The 21,937-nt window shown below is 40.9% G+C and overlaps 1 protein-coding gene across 1 annotated transcript; it reads right to left on the bottom strand.

Moving 5' to 3' along the window:
- Positions 1 to 517: 517 nt before the first annotated feature.
- On the bottom strand, positions 518 to 20,261 carry USP14 (ubiquitin specific peptidase 14). Its single transcript, XM_021551580.2, has 16 exons — positions 20,198 to 20,261; positions 16,950 to 17,095; positions 16,406 to 16,438; positions 14,838 to 14,942; positions 13,072 to 13,175; positions 10,993 to 11,051; positions 9,011 to 9,141; positions 8,626 to 8,706; positions 7,837 to 7,916; positions 6,216 to 6,330; positions 4,828 to 4,893; positions 4,442 to 4,534; positions 3,337 to 3,465; positions 2,224 to 2,284; positions 1,464 to 1,571; positions 518 to 1,329 (listed from the first exon to the last, which is right to left on the bottom strand). Exons 1-16 carry the CDS (start codon positions 20,211 to 20,213, stop codon positions 1,178 to 1,180), a joined length of 1,479 nt encoding a protein of 492 aa, XP_021407255.1. The 5' UTR covers positions 20,214 to 20,261; the 3' UTR covers positions 518 to 1,177.
- Positions 20,262 to 21,937: the final 1,676 nt, after the last annotated feature.

The raw sequence follows: 21,937 nt of genomic DNA, 5'->3' as shown, positions 1-21,937 counted from the left end.
ACTGCCGTGGGGGTTTCCTTAATGGGTAGAACTTGCCTTGAAGCATCGTGCCAGTTAAAACACAGCCCCAGGCCTTTAGTGTGCTCCCAGCTGAAGCTGTGCAGGGAAAGTGGCACTGGAGTAAAAATTGCAAGGCAGAAGAGCTACTTGTGACAACCACAGCTGCTGCCAGTGTCCCCAGGGAAGGGTAAAACAAGGACCCTTTCTGACCACGTGAGGCACAGGCAAACTCATCACCCTGCTAACAGAAGTGAAAGTATTTTGTATGATCATGGACCAGATCTTCCAGAAGGCACTGGGACACATCAACACAGGGAACCTGTACACTGAGGGGTGAGGGGGCTGATGACCTTGATAGTGCTTTTTAGGCTTAGCCAGCGCTGAAAGACATTTTTTACAGCAGTCACACACATCCAATTACTGCAGATGGTCCTGTAAGTAAGCAAAGCCCAGTTTTGCAGCCACCACACTGGACTTAGCTACTGAGTAATGAGTAACAGGAGAGGAGACACATCCCTACAGCTTAAAAAAAAAGTGACTTTATTCCATGACTGCTTTGAGACATTCATCAGGGTGGCCCAAGAAGTGAAAACAAATGCATACTGACTACAGTACCAGGACAGGAGCTGTTTTTAATGGAGACACATTGTTGATCACAATTTATTCCAAAATCATGAGATGCCAGCAACAGAACAGACTGAATCAGCAGGTCAGGCTGGACAAATACTTGATTGTAGCCACAGCTGTTGGCTACAGGCAGCAGCACTGAGTTACACAACAAGGCAACGGTTTCTCTTCTACCTTCCCAACAGAACTGCCAGGTAAGGCAAAGGATGGACAGCTACTGAACTGTGGTTTAAACCATGCAAGAGTAACAAATGTGAGAGTAGGTGTGTAATAAATACTTGATGACATTAGAGAAGAAGGAGGAGAGCTTATTAAAAAAAAATTATCTTCTGCAAGACATTAAAGCTATTTTAAGTATTGTCACCACCACAGTGGGCAGTCCAGTCCCATAGTGACTAATTGGTACATGGATCAGTTTTAAAACAATATCCCTCTGCACATGAGAAGGTTTGAACAAATTATTTATCCACTTGCTAAAGCTCTGGGGTTAAAGAAGTGATCAGTAATCAACATTTATTTCACACCTAGGCAGAATGGCTAAAACGGAAGACTATTGTTCAGCTGCTTCTTCAACGACTTCAATTCTGCGAGGCCCATAGAGTAGAACATAAGCTATATGCCAGTCTCCACCCCCAGATAACCTCAAAATGTCTTCAGGTGTAACAATGCTGACTTTGTCATCATCAAATTTAATCCATTCATCTGCAAGGAAAACAAGAGGATCATCTGTAACTTAGGTGCATAAAATCTAATCTTGCTTAACAGCCCCTTTGCTGAAAGGAGCTGTGAGGAATGGTTAACAGGGTTGCAATTTGTTGGTTTTTGGTTTTTTTTACCTTGTTTCCTTTTAACCCAAGACACATAATGCCCAGAGGAACTTGATCTGCCTTGATGAGTTAGCACTGCCTGCAGGTCATAATAGCCGCAGTTGTTAGAACCAATATCTGAAGGGGAAAGAAGAAGTAAACTTGAGTCCTACTTGAACAGCTGCAGTATACATTAACAGTTAACAGACCAAAGATGCATCAGCCAGGCTACAGCACCATAGGTGTGTGCAAAACCCCAGCTACAGCACGGTACAAAACCACTGTGAACTAAAAGCAGCAGCTCTCAGCCAGGAGAGTCTCAGGAAACTGAAGATGTTGTGCATTCTTATGGAACAAATATGTACCCATAAGAGAATCACGGATGTAATGCACAGGGTGAGTGCTTTGGGCCTTCAGGCTCCAAGCCTCCCCACAACTTGGGCAACACCAGCACCACCACAGCACTTTCAAAAGTCCAGTTTAAGTTTTTGTTTTGATTTCAGGCTTCTACCACACACTGACAAGGCAGTGTGGAAAACAACTGCACATTACATGCAGATGTCTTTTGATGTGTCTGTCTTCTATTATCACCAGCTTGTCAGATGGATGGCAATTATGCCTTTCACTATCTCAATGTTTTGGTTTATCCAAATCTTCCTGTTAGTCTTTGAAGATAAATTTTCAAAAGCATTAAAGAGACAGGGTTCTCAGAGTAGTCCTACCATCAGGTATGCTTAAACACAAGTAAATAGAAAGTTACTTTAAAGTAGATTTGCTTCCCTGTACTTACCATCAGGAAAAGAAAATGGTTCGTATTTAACTTCTTTCTGTGCACCATCACTTTTACTAGACTAAAAAAAAAAAAGAGTAAATTGAATTAATGTGGAACAGTTTAATAAAAGCTCTAGCACAATCACATCAAATCCCAAGTTTCCATTAATTTAAGTACATTTTTAAATCTAAACAGTTTTGTTCAACTTGAAAGAAGTTAATTACTCTATTTTTTAGGTGGACATACAAAAGCCTCATCTGAAGACCAGTTTTAAAGCAAATACATAACCATTGTAGCACATACTGCCTGCAGTGTTCACCCACGAGATTTATGTGTTTGTTTATGAAACAATTCTGCAATTGCAGATTTGTTCCTTGGTGGGGGCTTGTTAGCAGCAGAAGCGGCAATAAGAAAATACCAGAGACAGACTCTGGGTGCCAATGCATTCTGTTCAAAAATAGCACTCTTTCCTTGCTCCCATCTGTGTAAGAGGGGATGCAAGCCTTATCCAAATGTTTAAAAGAATTTATCAGGAGTTAGATCAGGAAAAATACCAGCAAACTTTAAAAAAATGTCTAAAACACAACAATTTTAGCTCATTTACTTTTGTCTTCATTAAAGACGGGGAAGTCAGTCTTAGAATTATGTAGACAGGATAAGACATGAAACCATTTTCCAAGTTTTTACAGTGCTGACTTTAAGCTCACTAGTACATGCACTCTAATTTTTACCAGTCAGGCACATAGCAGTTCCTTGTACAACCCTTTCCAGCTGCTGAGCAGGGAACAACTTCCTACACTTCACTGAATAAGGGAGCAGCCAGCGAACAGTAATATTTGAAAACAACATTTTTGTGTAACTTAAAGAAAACCTTTACGCATAGCACTGGTAAACAGAAGCACTACACTGTAATATATTAACACATGCTGTCTGACTACAGCATTTAATGTTTCTCATCAAGCAAACACACCAAAGCAGATACTGTATTACATGATAATACAGGATAAAAGATCTAAAGCTCAATACCAAGGAGTTTGCTATGTAAGAAAATAATATATTGAGGTTTTCTCTAGTCCTTATTAGTACCCCAACTTCAGCTGTATGAATTAGTGGAAGTGTCAGGAGACTTACGTTCTTTGGCTGTTGATTTACTTTTTTGTCTTCTAGATCTTTGAATTTTGATCGATAAGAAACCATTTTTTCCTGTAGGTCTGGCGTACACAGCTCATACACATCCAACATAAGAGGAAATTTGACATCCTAGGAAGTGAAAAACAAAGATTTATTAGCATGATTTGGTACTCCACATTAAAGCATTCGCCCATGGGAAGACAACACAATCAAATTAAATGCAACCCTCTTCAAATTTATGGCAACCTTTCCTACTGGGATTCTGGTGACAGTACTTACCAAAAGAGCTATAATGCTTTCACAGAAGAATGTCTAATTCAGTGTAAACCACTATAAATTATTACATTCAGCACAGACTAATAATAAATAAAATTCTTTATTGTTAGCTGTCATACTTTCACACTACAGAAATGCCTCTACAGGCCTAAAGGAAAAGAAAAAAGAGGCAGGCAAGTTGAATTACTGTACCCTGGCAAAAATGTTAATTTGTGCTATCTAAACTATGTTCTGAAATAGTTAATGTACCTTCCATCTAGGCTTCTCTTCCTCCTCTTGTAAGGAAGAAGCATCTATCATGATGCTCCTCAGGCAGCTTACGTGGTCTGTCGGCCACAGCCCACAGAAAACAAAACCAGAACATTCAGCTGTTTGCAGCTGGTTCCTGCATTTGTCCATCAGAAAGCCAGACAATTAAAATAACTAATACAGGAAGCGTCAGACAGCATAAACATCTCCCATCAACATTACAACACTGTTCAACGTTCAAAAGCATGGCCCTCTCCACATTCTTCTCAGAACCACTAGTGAGAAAAGACCAAAAAAATCTTGTTTATTGTCATCCTGTAATATTAGCCGTACTGGGACAAACTCACTTCTGCCCCTCACCTCCTTCCTCAGTCTATTTTGGGTAGTGTAGTTTGTCACACATCATCACAACTGGGAACAAAACTACTTTGTACTTGAGTAAAGAAACTGCACTCAATGTTTTAAAATGCAATTTAAAGGCAAACAGTTTAGTTAGTCTTCAAGTCCTCATTGTCTACCTTTAATAAAAACTCAGAGAAAACATAAGGAGGAATTAAACTTTAATATGCAGAAAACTTACCTTAAGAACTTTTGCATTCACAGATTCTTTCTCTTTGTAAAAAAATCTAACCATCTGAATAGTCAGGTACGCTGGCAAGCGACTAATTTTGGACTATAAAAAAAAACAAATTAGAAAAAGCTATTACTTTAAATATTCACAGATCTTTTTTACCTTAAACACCAGTCATCCTAAATTACTGTCTATTCTGGGAATGTATTTGCACACAAACCCACGGGAATAAAACAAGGTCTCCTTTTTTGAAGCTCTATCTTAAATTTCTTGGTAGTGGATACTGAGATGCTTTATAAACATAAATCACATGGTGCTGCAGCAGTAACTTTGCAGTTTGGAACAGAAAACTGACAATTAAAAGAATTATAAAGAGCAACAAAAGTACCACTCACAGATTTGATATAGAGTGCATTTCTCTGCAGCGTTGGAGAGAGTTTGGTAATTTCCTCCTGAAGACGCTGTTACAAGAAGAAGAAGTAACACATGTTCATCATAAAACACAGCTTAGAGAAAAGCACAACAGGGGTAAACAAAGCATAAACTAAATCTTGTTCTGCCAGTCTCTTCTGTTGCTGTCAGCCATTACAACACATAAGATTTTGAAATTCCTTGGCAGAAAGGACCATGCCCATTCATTCCTTCAGCTCCAGGCTCATTCCTGAACCCTGACAACACTGAGTTTCTCTCTGCAGAAAATTTTGCTCCACAGGAGTAGAATTCACAATTGGATTTTATTGTTAATTGTATCTGGACTTGGTTATAAATGTATCATATCATGTTTGGAACACAACTGAAGAAAATAGGAAGTTTCCTGTGGGAAGAATATTTGCACATTTCTCAGTTCTTAGTCTCAAGCAGCCAGAGCTGCATCTAAATTGACAGCTGGTGTCTCCTAAAAAAACTAGCTTGGTTCTTAGTGTTGCAATTCTCTTGCTCCAGGCAATCTAACATAAAAATTGTAGATTTTTTTTGGCCTGAAAGTGAAGTTTCTTTTTTTATATTTTTTTTCATTTGTGAGCATTAGCTATTTTATCCTACTTTTCCTTCTAAATTCTGTTAGGAAAAGAAAAAGACAAAAAGATACAAAGATTATCTGAGAATCATACAACTTGGTTTTAGTCCTGTACAAACCAGATCACTGCCCTAGTCTTACACAGTTAATACAAAGGTTTTGCAGTAGCTCCTCTTCTCCTTTCTACTTCAGATTCCCCAAAGGCCCTTACAATTTCAAAATATATACATACAAATAAAGCACAGACTACCTTAAGGGGTTCTACTTAAAAAAAACTTTGAGAATTATGTTGTCTGATGGAAAATACGCCCCCTTCAAAATCTGAAAAATCAAATTTCATTGTTACATCATCTGGGGGGAACCAAAATGCTACTATCAAGTTGACTTTTGGACCTTTTGGGAACTGACTGCTGCATAAATCATGATACTGCGCAGTCTGGAGTGAAACCCAGCTGAAGAAACAAGTAGCAAACTGCCTTGCACTTGGTTACCTGCATAGGGTAACCCTTGACCCTGACCATGTCAGGGTCAAGATAATGCTCTGCTGAAGTCTGTTAGACATTAATATGCAATTCCCTCTCACAGCCATCTTCTCAATGAACACCAAAAATATTCCTGAAACTTTGTAAGACTTGGACAGCAGATGTCAATTCCAAGTCACAGATGAAATACATTTAGAATTAAGTCCATTTAGGTCACCTAGAATTTCAACTGAAAAATACGCAGGCCATTTAGAATTTCAATTCAATAAAAGTTGCAATAGCTTACCAACTTTAGTCCTGTAAACAGGTATTTCACTTCTTGATTGATAAAGCAGCTAAGCTGAAGGAGATTCTCCTTTCCTTTAGTTACTTCTTCTTCTTCGGCTTCTGTACATTTCATGCTTCACAAAATTAAGGAAAACCATCATGCACCAAGAGCTGAACTACTGCTCTAGTGAGAAGAACATGCCAAGCAGCACAGCAATTCAGGTAATTCTGTGCTTGTGTAGACAGTACTTTTACTTCTCATAGTACAAAAAAGATTTGAAGGAGCCCTTCCTTCAGACCAATCTGTTCCTTCGTGGCTAAGGACAAGGGGAAGCAGGGGCAGACTGCACACCAAAAAAATTAAAATAAGTCTTTGATGACCATTTAAGCTGAGTCCTGCTTTTTCTTTCTTCTCCCCCATCACCACCCAACCCCCAGGACACACAACACATTAAGTGGCTGCCAACAGCCAGTTACAAAGCCCTCCTGCAACATTACACTCCATTGTTGCTTATGATTAATAAAGTTCTACTGCTGCTGCTGCTGCTGGCCAGACTTCCGGTTTCTTTCCACCTGCAGAGCCTCCTTTCTCTGCCTTGTATCTGTCCTCTTCAGTGAAATAAAATTTATTCCTTCATTATTTTCTACACATTCCTTTTAATTGTTCTGTCTGTCCTCTCCTCTTTTCATACTTCTAGCCCAATGCTTTTCTCTCATCCATCTCCTTCCAACCAGGTATTTTTCTGACTGCAGCTATTAAAAAAGTGCTGCTGTAATCACACTTTGAAAGCCTGCAATTCTTCTAACAAGTCTTCTTGCTGATACTGGCCTATGCATCATTCCTCTTAACTACACATTCCAAGACTCCTAACTATTTTAAGGACAACAAACATCACAGTAGAGGGACAGATGCAAAATTCTTACTTTAAAAAAGGTATTCCTGATTACTACCAAGCTATGAGATACAGTATCTCATCTAAGGGGGTGTTTCCTTATTTCAGACAGTGCAGTGTATAATTCTTTCTAAAAGTGGTGCTCAGTTTGACGACAGCCAAGATTTTGGGGTGGAGAAATGGGAAAAGAGCAATAATTGCCATGAGATGTGCCCCATGTGGTCATATCCTCTTTTTTTTTGCTATAAAGAACCCACTAGAAAGTTGTCAGCTGCTTTTGTTTCTTACTCATACAACTGTAGACACCGAATTTATTTCTTAAGAAATCAATCAAGCTACCTTTTGTGCATCTTTAGTACACCAGGTATGTCAGCAACACACCCTTACAAGCTGAAAAAGCCTGTTTAGGACAACAATTACTTTTAGTTGGATAAAGCATGTCAGCATCCTTGAAGATGGTAAGTACCATCTTCTCTGGGGAGGAAATGTGCTATTGAAATTCAACAAGGGTTTTTTTTCCTGTAGATTTCCATTACCATTTTTTCTCCCCACATCAACCTGTCTCTCAAAGCATATCCTATCTTGAAGTTAAGTTCTGTGTACTCCTGCACAACACCATGACCCCATTCCCCAATCTACACCTTCATTTTCCATACTCTCCTGAAAAATGCTTTTCATCCTCCCTGAACCCAGCTGCTGAAGTGTGAAATCATCATTGTTTATGTCTTGCCTTAGTCTTTAGGATACGCTGTTTCAAATTCAATGCTGAAGAATTGGTCAATTAAACTCTTCTTTTTAGAGGATGCTGCTGTAGCTCCAGAGTCTGTCTGTAAAACAAAATCTCTTATGATGTAACTTTAAACAGAATGTAAATACAGTCTTCTCTACAAGACAAAACCCCATTTATTTAAATTCTTTAAAGCCTATTCATTCATCTTTCTATAGGTGCATTTTCTCCTAGTCAGCCAATCTTCTTACACAGCATATAAGTTTCAAAACAAATATGCTTATAACATGCTGTTAAAACCAACCTGAAACCCATTAACAAGCAAGATCAAAAATTCATAAATCCCTGGCCCCCAGCTTAAATCTATCTTAAGTTTCAGGATAGTCTTCCAAGGCTCTGCCATGACTCTCCAGAAAACAGCTTATAGAGAAAAGAGAAAGCTGTTCTGGTAAAATCTCAGGAAAAATTTTCAGTAATTTCTTGTATCAGGTTAACAGTTCAAGTTAAAATTGCAGCATTCAAAAGTTCTTATGTGCTGAATTCACAGGTTATCAAGGCTAGCTGCCACATACATGAGAGGCTGTCACCACAAGCTTGGTGCAACACTGCCTTACAAAGCCCAAAGGGAAGGGTTTCCTTTAGCACACTCAGTGACAGGACCATGGTAGTAGCATTATGCTGATCAGAGACATCAAAAAGCAATTTCACTATTCGAGACACGTTAAAAAACTCACAAGCAGAGGATACTTAATAAAACTTATGTGAAATACTACAAATCCTTATCCTGGTTAGAGTAAGACTACAATTACCTCCATGATTGTATCACCTTCTATGCCTTCCAGCTTCTGCTGTAGTACCCTCATCATCTGCACCCAGCACTCATTGGCATCCTAGGAAGGGAACACAACATTAAATCTGACTACAAGCATGATGATTTAGTAACATTAAACCCATCAATTATAAAGCCAAACATGAATATTACTTAACTAAGAATTTCTCCCAATTCCACCACACATTCTCAAAACTAGCACTTGATACTACATTCAACTTCTATACAACTTTTCAACAGAAAAACCAGACCACTTTACTGGGAGTAATTATTTTCACAGGAGAAGAAAAGTCTTAAAATGCTGTTGTTCTCAACTTCCAACATACTATAGAATTTGAAACAATAAGCTAATAATTGGTCTTTACCTGTTGAAGGTACTGGCCTTGATCACCTTTCTCTGCAAACTGTGGGAAGGCCATATGTAAAAACTGCAGGAGAATGATAGGTGGGATACTGGAGGAAGTTTTATCCATGGAATCAAACAAGTCTCTAAGAGCTTGAAGAAAAAGTGAATGCTTTGAGAAGCGAAAAAACAATTCAAACATGGCAGGAAGCGTAAAAAGAACAATAAAACAGCAGCAACATTTAAAGAATGATCATTTAACAGTGTCCAATTTGATCTTTCCAAAGCAGGACCAAATTTTCCAGGTGGCATAACAGGTGCACCTATGATCTCCTTTGTGAACACGACTTTGAAAGCAAAAAGATGGCAATTCTGAGAATTTGACACATATTGCCTTGTCTTTCCTGGCTGCTAACAGGAGGAAAAAAATTTTGAGCAATTAAGATTTCATTTGGAACACATCTGAGGAACAACGTTTTCACAAGAGAAACCAGAAGGCATTCACAATCTATCCTCTAGAGCAACATAAGTTTCACCAGCTACTAGGAAAAAAAAATTAATAAAATATCTAGGAATTACCCATGCTCAAGACCCAGGAAAACAAGTATAGGTATGCATATGTGCAGAGATCTCATAACTATGTGAAATCTGATGAATGATACTGACTGCATGACAACACACATGGCTTTCTTTTTTGTTCCACACTCTAGCATATATCTTATCTACCCAAGTTACAGCATTTTAAATCCACAGATCACTTCAAAGGCACCTGTTATCCTCACAACAATCCTGTGAGGTAGGCAACAATCTGCATGGTCACTAATTTACAAGTGAAGAGACTAATGAATTGTTCTCTCGAGGAATGTTACTGAATATAGGCAAGATTACAGGGAACCAAGGTCAGTTGCTTCCTCTTTCAGAAATGTCTTCACTGACCTTGATAAGAGGTGCAACTGATATGACACAGCAATTAAAAAAAATGCCATAAGTGTCATGCAGGAGTTCCTGAACAGCTCAGCACCCAAGAATTATCTACAAATTACTTAAAACTATTAAATTTCCTAAGAAGCAGAGCTGTCACCTTAAAAAGAAAACAAGGGACACAAAGTAAAGGCGGTGAAAAGGGGAGGGGCAGGCATGGCTGTATAGAGTAACCATTGAACTTACCACCCCAAAATTCGATCAGCAGGCATACCCACAAACTGGACCTTTCCTTCCTTATATTGTTTTGTTTTTCCTTAAATGGACTGGTAGAAATCCCAGTGTCCTGGCCCAGCATCTTAGTGGGGCAATGAAATAGAGTAAAAAAAGAAAAAGCGGACAAGTAGTACCCTTGTTCAAATGTAAGGGGTCTAACTAGAACTCTAGTTAGAGCTTGAAGATATGGGGCCACCGTGAGCTCCCACTGTGTGAGCACCCAGACCACCACAACAAAGAGTAATTTCTGTTTTGAAGACTCTCCTTTCCATTCCAGTTATGAAATCTGGATCTTTAGGGCAAAGGCTAAGACCACTGATAAAGCATCAGTTTCCATCCTAACAATAATGCTCAGCCAATAAATAGTATTAAAAAACACCAATGAAACACATATCCCAGGAGTATGGTTTTAGTCTACCACTACATGAAACAATGAATGTAAGTATTTTTTAACAAAGTGATCAACAGCTGGATCGATGGAATTTGCTTTAGGAAGTTCCAATTACTTCATGCCTACAATGTAAAACCTTTAAGAGATACATACTGTTTCTATCTAAGCCTAGATCATCACACTGAAGTATCTCTTCCCTAGCCTGCAGCCCGATAATGTGCAGAGATAAACACCTTGCAAGCAGGGGCAGAATAACCTTTAAAGTCAATAGGAGTCCTCCAGTGCCAGCAGGTCTGACATTCCTAAGGCATATGCACTAAAGAACAATACACAGAGTTTTAACCACAGATTTCATCTGCAGTTAGCAGGAACTCACACACTTGTCTAAACCCCTGTTTTCTACTCTAAACACCAACCTGCAGTAATGTATTGAGCAGAGGCCATTTCTCCTGAAGCTCTTAAGGCACCACCATACCTAAAAGGGAAGAAAAATAATTCGCATGCAATTAAACACAAACAGGAAGGACAGTCACATTTTTGAAGCAGGCAGCAACTGGATTCATTTAAAGGAAATCTATCACCAAGCCAGAAGTAACCAAACATAAGATTCACTCACATTTACCTCAAAGTTTCAGCTATTTTGCAAACAGGGAAACAAAGGAAAACTGGCATTTTCCAGACAGTAAGTAAAGGCAGACCAAGAAGTCTGGCTACATCACTGCTGCTTCCCTAATCCTTTTGCTTCCAAAGACTAGTTTTATTTTTAAAGAAACTGAAAAAGTCTGAACAAAAGCTACCCCATTTCTGAAACATTTACCAGGACTTCTCAAGATACATGGGGGAAAAAAACACCTTTAAGGATAGATGGCAGATAAAATGCACAGGGATGGAGGGCAGGCTTGCTCCTTCCCTCCACAGCAGAAGCAAAACAGTGAGAGGTGAGATGTTTTCTTGGGGAAGTATTTCCTGCGCTGAAAATTTAATTCCTAATTTAAATTGAAAATTTAATTCCTAATTTAGCAGCTGGATGAAGAACAGATGGACTCCCCAAAGCCTTCAAGCAAAAGGAGGGTCTCACACATTCTCTATTCTCCAACTGAACTTTTGAAATGCTGACCACTGCTGGATGACAATCAGGAAACTGTCCCCTGACACACTACAGAACAGGGAGGAATTCCTTGGAGAGATCTGCAGAGCAGGCTGTGAGGAAAGAAGCTGTAACAGCTTTCCCAAGTGAGTCCTGTCACACCTCTCCCACTGCCATGCACTCCATAGCCTTCCATGCTGCCACCAAGCAGGGAAGACCAAAAAAAGGCTAAATTTCCAGGGAAAAACAGAGCTTGAAACCAAGTGTGAATCTGAATTCCCACTGACAATACGGCCACATTTTGTATTGCAATCTGCCAGTTTCACGGGCTACATTTTGCTTTTTGGTATGTTAAATTTGTCAAATATTCTGATTTAGTGCTGTAACTCAAGAGTCTTTCACATGGAAATAAACACTTTCCAAAAAATGATAACACTGATCGTCAATAAAAACCCTGACACCAAATTTCTGTACTTCATGCATGGTTATCAGTACTTAATAATTAAGGTTCACCTGCTAACAGAATGAAAGACTGTTTATAACTACTTAAATAACAAATTATTACACTAATACAGAATATCCAGCTGGGCACCATCGAATCAAAAATCAGTGTATTTTAAAGGAACTAAATTAACCCTAAGATGGCCGTAATACCCAATTCTCACTTTTTAAAAATACTCATTGTTTTCTCATCTCTGAATTCATCTGGAAGATAAATTCAGGCCACATTTGAAGGTATTCTTTTTTCCTTCAATAGTCATAACTTTCAAGTTTCTTGTCTATTCCTTACAAAAAAAAAAAAAAAAAACCCACAAAAAAAATTGACCATTTTCACATTTCATTCTAAAATAACAAAACCAAGCAAACAAAAATCAGAAAAGTTACCCTACAATCAGAACAGATTAGCAAACAAAACAAAATTCCATGAAGGCATGTCTTAGAACTCCCTCCTGTACCTCCAAGTAGCAAATGTCAGAATTTCACAGCTGAAAATACTGTGCAATAAAGCCATTGCAGGAAATATTCCTCAAAGGAACAGGTCTCCTATATGATTCTTTTATGCAGAACAGGACCGTAAAAACTAACAGCAAAAAAACAAGGTTAAGAGTTCAGTAGCTTATTTTTGAATTTTAAACTGGTCTTCATAGGAACTGCTTTCTAGCTAAGCAAAACACATTCTCTCTACTAAAAGCCACTTCCAAGAAACACAAAGCCTTAATTTCTTTATTAAAGTACAGACTAACACAGCCATAGGATAAACTTTAATTAATCATTCTGTTAATCATGAATAGACCTAAAGAGTACTAGATTGTTATGATAATCCATACCAGTATTAAGATGACCATTCTGCAAAATATCTTCTTCATAAACTAAAGGAAACATTTTAGTCACGCTATTTTTGTCCTACCTTTTAAGGGCCTCTTTCACTTCTGGCACTGAGCGGATACACTGAACCGTAGCATTCATGTAGCAAGTGTTGCCAAGGTTTGTCAATCCACATGGCAATTCCATCTACCAAAAAAAATCACCAGGGTACTTGAAGGTCAGAGAGAAGTGGCAACCATTTTTGTACAAACACTATAATACGACAGCAACTTCTAAGCACATGAATTATGCGTAAAACCTGGAATATTCCATCAAACTTTATGAGGTTTCCAGATCCACTTTATGATTATATTTATCATTACACCATTTGATACTTTTAGGGAACATTAAGGAATGCTTTGGGGGTTTTTCTGTGCATGTTTAGTTTAATTAACATATTCCTCAAGCATGCAGTCATTCAGAAAGTTCAACTATAATCTCATTCCAGTTTTGACCTTAAAATTCTATTTCCGTGAAATTTCCACATGAATACATTTGTACAAAACACTGATGTTTTAATTAAAATCGGTTTTCAGTAAAACTCTGAAGATGATGGAGTTCATAGCTGGAAACAAAAGCATTGTTTAAACTCCTCTCCAGAAATTTGCAACAGATTACTTACTTGATCTTTTCAGACAACTTGTGAATTTCTGAAGTTTTGACCAGTGTGAAGGCCAACTAATAGTAAGCTAACCAGTGTCAGAAATAACTATAAATCCCCACATAATAGAATTTTTCTTTCTTTTCTTTAATCCCGAATACTTAGGTATTTGTCAGGGAAAAACATATAGTTTAATGAAACTGAAGTAGTACTGCATACCAATATCAGTAGATTATTTTAGGAAGAGAAAATTCATTCAGTATATCTCACAAGTGAATACATGCACTGCAAACTATTGAATTTTGATGCACAACAAAATTGCTATGTGACCAACTCTTTAGAAATGTTATCTGACAGTGAAATCACCTCCTTGCTTGCCTCTCATTTATCTCAATGTCTGTGTATGGGATTACTCAAAAATCCATACATACCCTTCCCCTGCAAGTGGCCTGGAAAGCACTAAATCCTGAAGCACAGGCCCAGTGCTGAACTACAGAGCCTTTTTAATACAGACATGCATAAAAGTATTTCTGTTCTGCACACACAGTTGACAACAATCATGCAACTGTTAAGGATGATAAAAGCTTGCAGTACAAATGACTGGTGAAAAAATTAAGCCTTTCAAGTTGTTAAAAAGGAAATTCAGGAGTTACTTCATTAAGAAAATAATAAATTAATTATGTTCTTTCAGACTTTACTTCCTCAAAGTAAAGTCTGTGACATATGCGTCAAACCTATTTTCATTTTTCACAAAGTTGACCTAAAACAAGTAACATGGACAAACAAAACCCCAGTTACACCCCACCCTAAAACAAACTCTAGTCTCTCCTCCACAGATATGAAAGAGGCAAGAAATAATCTTGCATATCTAAGAGGCCTTGTTTAGGAAAAGTACAGAACACTGATGCAGCAAGGGCAATACAACTTCATCTTTGAAAACATCAGCAGTGCTACTTTTATAAAATCTACTAAGCTGCCTGCTCAAAGGAAAAACGGCACTAATTGTATGACTTTTAAATTAAATCCCAGACGTCTTTTTACTGCTCCCAGTTCAGCCATTTATGTAAATTTGTGTTTTCAAATTTGTAAATTTGAAGATGCTAAACACACACTACAGTTTCAAAACCCACTTCTAAGCAAGTGCAAGGATTTAAAAACTTGCCATTACTCGAAGGTTTACAAGAAACTGAAGTTGGAAACATGCTTACAGCCGAAGCCAACTGCTCCTCTGTCATGTCCTCCACAAAGATGGGACGAGCAATCGGCTCTTCTGGAAGCGCATCGGCGGAACCCATCATTAGTAAGGTCATCCCCTTGAAACACAGTAAAAACAGCAATGAACATCTAAAGACAGTTATTCCCACTCAAACCCTTGAGCTCTTAACATACTTCAGCTATTTCCCCAAAAATAAACACTATTTATTTATTTATCTCTTAGTTTAACAGAACTAACACTGCACTCCTGTGACTTTAGGGCATACCTCAATTCCTCTTATCTAGGAAGTACCTACTGAGAACAACTACACAGTAGTATCCATGCTGTTTGTTTCCACTGAAGCATCTGGTGAGGCTAGTGAGCTTGCCTGGCAAGTCCTGGGTTAAACCAGTTGAAAAGTGAAAAATAACTGAAACTACCACATCAGTTTAGATATGAGACTAACATTTAAGGGATAAAAAAAAAAAAGGCAATCAGATTTCCATGCTTGCTGAACTAGCATAGTATGAAAAGAAGTCTTTTAGCATTCAACAGAAGCACATCTACACAATAAGATGTGTCAAAGGAGGAGAAAATTACTATCTGGAGTCTTGAAACATACAGTGCTAAGGAAAAGGATGAACAAAAGAATGAAGAGAAACTGCTTTGACAGTGTAAATAAATCCCTAGAACTTGTACATAACATTATTAAAATGAATAAAAGCAGCTATTAGCACAACCACATGCAGAAAAAGACAAGAATATTATGCACTGTGGTTTTTGCTGAGTAACTCTGCTACAATAGCTGCAGCTACAGGCTGCTAACAGATGCCTGCGAAGTAGTTACAAGGGTAGCAATGCTACCTAACTCAATCTGCCCAGTGAAGAACTGGCGTAAAGCTGTTACAAGATGTTACAAGAGATGTACAGTAACAAAAATTACACAAAGAAACCCCAACAAAAACCTGTGGTATTCCCTGATGCAATATTATACAGGGAAGCAACACAAACACAAACGTTTTCTGTTTTCTTTTTGAACCAGGCAAAGGTATGAATTACCATTACTAATGGCTTTGCTTAAAACCAGCAGCTATTAAACACAGGAGAGCACATTTCAGCAGGTTGGTAAAAACAGGACATAAGCAGAAGTGTAACTTCAGCATCACCCACACATTTGTCCATGCTGGGGATGTGCAAGGACAAGGGTCTGCTGACAGTACCCATGTTCACTGCCCTCTCTAAATAACATCACTTATTTTTATGGTCAAGATAAGTCAGTACTACTCTGACCCAGAACATTTCTTGTACAGAATAAATAAATATATACACCCAAGTACTCCAGAAAAAATGGCATGATTTCCCTATTGATGCAAACAAAAAAAGTTTTTTTATAAATCAATGGTGAGACCTTTCTAACCATGCTTACATGTGACATCTATAAAATTACTTTTCATTAAGGTATAATTTTCTTGAGATAGCACTGCTCATTCAAACAGAAACAGCAAGCACTTTCATTGTCTTTCTTTAAATGCCAAAATAAAAAATGAGAATAGCGAAATTTAGTTACTGCTCAGAACTTACATTCTTTATTTTTAGGTTTCCCCAGTCATCATCCTGTGAAACAAAATAAAAGACAAGTTAATTATCTTGTAGCAAGTATTTTCATTAATATTAATCACATTTCTAAATATACAATTGTGTTTCATCCAAGGTTACACAATATTAACAATTTACATGTTATCAAGTCTCGTCTGACTAAAATGAAAAGCAGCCAAGTTGTGTTTGCAATAAGGTTCCTCATGTGTTGTTCAACACTGCCTAAATGTAAACAACTTTTTGCAGCAAAATTGCCTATGTCTCATTACACCAGCAAGTCTCCAGCAGAGAAGCACCCAAGAAACTTCTCTTAAACAAGCTAGAGAGAAAAAACTTACGTTCAGATTCTGAACATTAAAAAGTAACAAAAAAATCTCCTACCAAGCTGTGTTTTGTATAAATTAGTAAAGAAGTGCAGTCAGTTCAACACATACAGCCAAAGATCTTCTGGAGGAACACCCAGAAACATCATCATTGTTCATGTTAACACATAACAAAATTAAACATAATATAAAAAATTGATTTCTACCTTCAGAGTTCCTCCTTTAACCATAACCTTCTGTCTAGCTGGCTGAACTCCAGTCAGTGCAAATAACTGGGCTTTGAAGACCATCGGAGGTTCGTCAGTGTTCAGCTCCACGCCATCGAATTTCTCTTTTCCCCATTTCACATTAACTGCAGACAAAATGTTTTGAAACTTGATTATTTCCTAATACTCAAGAATGCAATTACCAAGATGGCCAAGACTTCATACAGTCTCAAAACATTCTGTTTTCGGCTCTTAAAATTGTCAGTAGTGAAGCTAGGGAACACCTTTAGTATATGGCACCTCATCCATCAGAACATACCACCTCCAGCAGGCCTAAAAATATCCTACAAGTCTAAAGTAACATATTACTGAGAAACTCTGCAAGCAGTAAGTGTGTCTAACAAAGAGAAACCCTTTAGCAGGTCTTCACAAAAGCAGTTTGGAACTAACTCTCCCATTCTCTTGGCACTGCTTGCTGCAAACAAGTGAACTTTCTGAAGGAAGTTCAGAGGTGCGATTCCAGCTCAGTTATCCATAGCCCTTCCGTTCTCTTTCAGAGGAAAACAATACAGCGTTCTTTAAAAGCAAGGCTATTGACCCCAGTAAAGGTGCAGGATAGGAATTAAGAAGCAAAGTGAAATTTGGTCAAAAAAAGGGTAAACTTCAATGCTGTAAATGAGCTCATTAGCATAAACAGGAGCAGAATGCCACAACGGAATGTTAACTTCACTCCGGTGAGGTTAGTAATGACCAAGAGCAGACAAAAAATGCCTGGAATAAGCTGTGTGCCTCTGTGGAACAGTGACACATCCTTGACCACTTCCAAGAACTAACACAGGTACATAAGGCTTCCTTAGCAAGCTGAGATTTTACTGAAAATTTGTCAAATACAACACGCAGCAATATCCTAGATACACAGTAAGCAGCCAAAATATCAGACTTTAGAAAAGCAACATCCTTCTACCTGTGCTTTGGTTTTACATAAATATGTTATAGCAACCATACCTTTTCAAAACACAAAACTCTTAGAAGTCATAATTTTGAAAACCCTTCCAAAAGGTTCAGATTTCAGATGTATGCAATGTTTGTGAAGCGTTACATCATAGAATAATCAGAAGCAAGTCTAAATGAGTTAGACTAAATTAGTCTACCAAGGAACTCAAATGACTGACTTCTCAGTATTTCTAACAGAAAGCATCTTCTTGTTTGTCCAATGTTCTGACTTTTTTAAAAAACACATTTATTATTTTGCATATTTAAGAACTACAAATCACAAGGCTTTTCCCATTTTCCAGGAAGACAACCCACTCAGTCATTGAACAAGTCAGCTGCACAGACTTTTGAGTTTTGAATTTTTGAACAGTCATGCTTCCACTGCTAAATATGCATTAGAGTTAGTAATTATTAATTTGTAGTCATTAAATCTGTATTAAATTGTCACCGGTTTTGACAATGCAGCACTCAAGAGGAAGAATGGAAGAGCATGACTGTCATCTCATCAAAGACTGCAACCAAGACTTTATGCAAAACAAAAGAGAAACTCGTTAATTTGAAAACAATGGAAAGTAAGAAAAAGGAAAGATGTATTTTCCCTGCTGATCAGAAAACACAGTACCTACACTTCACAGAATGGGTCAGGCTGGAAGGGACCACAGAGGGTCATCTCATCCAACCGTGCTGCTTGAGCAGAGCCATCCCAGAGCATGAGCCACAGGATGGTGCCCAGACCATTCCTGAATATCTCCAGTAAGGGAGACTCCACTAGATTTGGAAATCAGTCAATCAGGAGCGCAGGAAAAATAGTTACACTGACATAAGGATCCCAGTTTCCTAACCATTGCCAAAATAGTGGACAAGCTGTGTACTGAGGCTACATATAACCTAAAAAATAGAAGACCTCAAATAGGCCTAATCTGTGAGATATTATCAAGGCATCAACTAGTCCCAGAAGTGTCACTGGAGGTTTTGGTCTTGAAATCTTCCATGGAAACCTTTTCTTACAGCAAGAAGGGCCAGCAGGATGAGGTACAATTTAAGAAAGCTTGAACTTTAGGTTTAGGCTAGACATTAGGAAAAATTTATTCACAGAAAGGGTGATTAGACACTGGAATATTCTGCCCAGGGCGGCAGTGGAGTCACCATGCCTGGCGGCGCTCAAGAAAGGTCTGGATGTGGATGGTGGTGCCTGGTCAAAGGTTGGACTTGGGGCTTTCCAACCCAACGGAGCCTGCAGCATGTAAGAGATTTCCAAGAGCGGAGGCAGAAACCCCTGGAAGGCGCAGATGCAGAGCTCTGGCTCGCCAGAGGGACAGCAGCACTGCTCTCGGAGCAGGAAGCCAGCGCAAGCCGAGGCACGGCGGCCCGCGATTGGCACCCGCCCTCCCGCCAGCAGGGCCGGGCCAGCACTGCCTGCCTGCTTCCCTTCAGCACTGCCTCCCTTCGGCACTGCCTCCCTGCCTCCCTTCGGCACTGCCTCCCTTCAGCACTGCCTCCCTTCAGCACTGCCTGCCTCCCTTCAGCACTGCCTCCCTTCGGCACTGCCTGCCTGCCTCCCTTCGGCACTGCCTCCCTTCAGCACTGCCTCCCTTCGGCACTGCCTCCCTTCAGCACTGCCTGCCTTCGGCACTGCCTCCCTTCAGCACTGCCTCCCTTCGGCACTGCCTCCCTGCCTCCCTGCCTCCCTTCGGCACTGCCTCCCTTCGGCACTGCCTCCCTTCAGCACTGCCTCCCTGCCTCCCTTCTGCACTGCCTCCCTTCAGCACTGCCTCCCTTCAGCACTGCCTCCCTGCCTCCCTTCAGCACTGCCTGCCTGCTTCCCTTCAGCACTGCCTCCCTTCGGCACTGCCTCCCTTCAGCACTGCCTCCCTGCTTCCCTTCAGCACTGCCTCCCTGCCTCCCTTCGGCACTGCCTCCCTGCTTCCCTTCAGCACTGCCTCCCTGCCTCCCTTCAGCACTGCCTCCCTGCTTCCCTTCAGCACTGCCTCCCTGCTTCCCTTCGGCACTGCCTCCCTGCCTCCCTTCAGCACTGCCTCCCTGCTTCCCTTCGGCACTGCCTCCCTGCCTCCCTTCGGCACTGCCTCCCTGCTTCCCTCCCTCCCTCCCCGCTCCGCGCCCGGGCCGCGCCTCCCGGGCGCCGCCGCCGCCGGCCGGGCCGGGCCGGGCCGGGCGCGCACGTGCGAGGCGCTCCCGCCGCCGCCGCCGCCGCCGCTGCCGGGCAGGCCCGGCGGGAGGGCGCGGGCCGCGCTCACCTGAGAAGAGCGGCATGGCGGAGCGGCGCGGCCCGGGCGCAGCGCGGGGCGGGCGGGCGCAGGGCGGCGGGGCGCGGCGCTGGCGGGGCGGGCGGGCGCGGGCGGGCGGCGTTGGCGGCGGGTCCCGGCCCCGCTCGGGGTCTCATTCAAACCAGCCCCCGGGATGACGCTGCAAGCGCGGCCGCTCGGCGGAAGCGGGCGGGAGCGGTGCGCGCGCACCGCCGGAACGGGCGGGGCCGGCGGCGGAGCGGGCCCGGCGCGGCCCCGGTGCTGCTGCGGGCGCCGCCGCGGGCTCGGGGCTGCGGGCTGCAGAGTGCGGCGCAGGCGGCGGCGGCGCCGCGGACAGCGAACCTCGGTGTGGGGGCGCGAGGCCGGAGCGAGAGGGTGTCCTGCTCTGGGATCGCCAGTGGAACAGAGACTGGGAGCTCCTGGAGCGGGTCTGCAGAAAGGCAACAGCGATGATGAAGGGACTGGATCGTCTCTGTCACCATGACAGGCTGAGAGCTGGGCCTGTTCAGCCTCATCAGTGTGTATAAATATCTAAAGGGGGAATAGAGCCAGGCTCTCCTCGGTGGTGGCAACAATAGTACAAGAGGCAGTGGGCAGAAAATTATACATAGGAAGTTCCATCTAAGCATAAGGAAGAACTTCTTTACTGTGCAGGTTACTGTGTGCTGGAACATTGTCCAGAGAGGGTGTGGATTCCCCCTGACCGGAGATACTCAGGAACCATCTGGATGCAGTCCTGAGCCAAGTGCCCTAGGGCAGCCCTGACCCGTTCTGTGACTGCGTGGTTCTGTGGGAGCTGAGCTGGGCTTTTGCACAGCCAGGGGTCTGCCCGAAAGCTGTGATTGCACAAGGCAGGGGAAGGAAGGCAGGGAAAAAAACAACAACAAAAAAACAACAACAAAAAAAAAACGCTCTTGTGGATTAAAAAGGTTTGTTTTATAGGAAAGGGTGAAGTATGACCTAAAACTATCAACAGAAGAACTTTACTGGGAGGAGAGGAGTAATCAACCAGCAATGTTTTTTAGGCTTGGTGATAATTAAGGAGCACTGAAGGATGTTCGTGATGGTGAAAACCAGGAGCCTTCAGTGTGATAAACCCCAAGCTGGGGTTTAAAACCAGTAGACATGGAGACCTGAATCTAAACTTCTTCTACAAAACCTCTTGGTGTTCGGATGTGTGCTTTAACATACAAGGGAGAGGATGAGATAAGGGAGGAACATCCCTTCCTTGGACCTCTCCTAGCTCCCACCTCTAGAAACCCAACGCTCCTTTGCTGCTTACTGGTGCAGCTGTGAGGAGCTTCTGCCACAGCTTATACCACTGTCTGGTTGTTGGCATGTGTGCTTCTGGACATACTTTTGCCAAAGAGCTGATATCCTAAACCAGGATCTTTTCCTTGCTGTTCCCCAGATGTGATTTTCAGTTCCAAACAGTAGAAGAGTGAAATATAAAAGAGCCGTAAAAATAATCCAGGGTTTGAACACAAGCTTTAAGGTGAAAGTCTTAGAAATTTCTGTCTTTTCAGTTTGTCATGGAGAAGAAGAGCAGAAGTTGATTTCATTGTCCAGTGTAGGCTCCTAGATGGGACAAGGAGGTTTGGGGGAGCAAGGATTACATTTTACAGAGCAGCTTCAAAGGGTGTTATGCTGAAATTTTGCTGGATTATCCTGGATTTTGAATTAGAATGAAGTTTACAATTACTAAAGTGATTTAATTGTTAAAATTGACCA

The sequence above is a fragment of the Lonchura striata genome, chromosome 1 (assembly GCF_046129695.1).
Source record: "Lonchura striata isolate bLonStr1 chromosome 1, bLonStr1.mat, whole genome shotgun sequence".
Lineage (NCBI taxonomy): Eukaryota > Metazoa > Chordata > Aves > Passeriformes > Estrildidae > Lonchura > Lonchura striata.
Note: the sequence above shows the minus strand (reverse complement) of the source record. Positions and strands in the feature narration are given on the sequence as shown.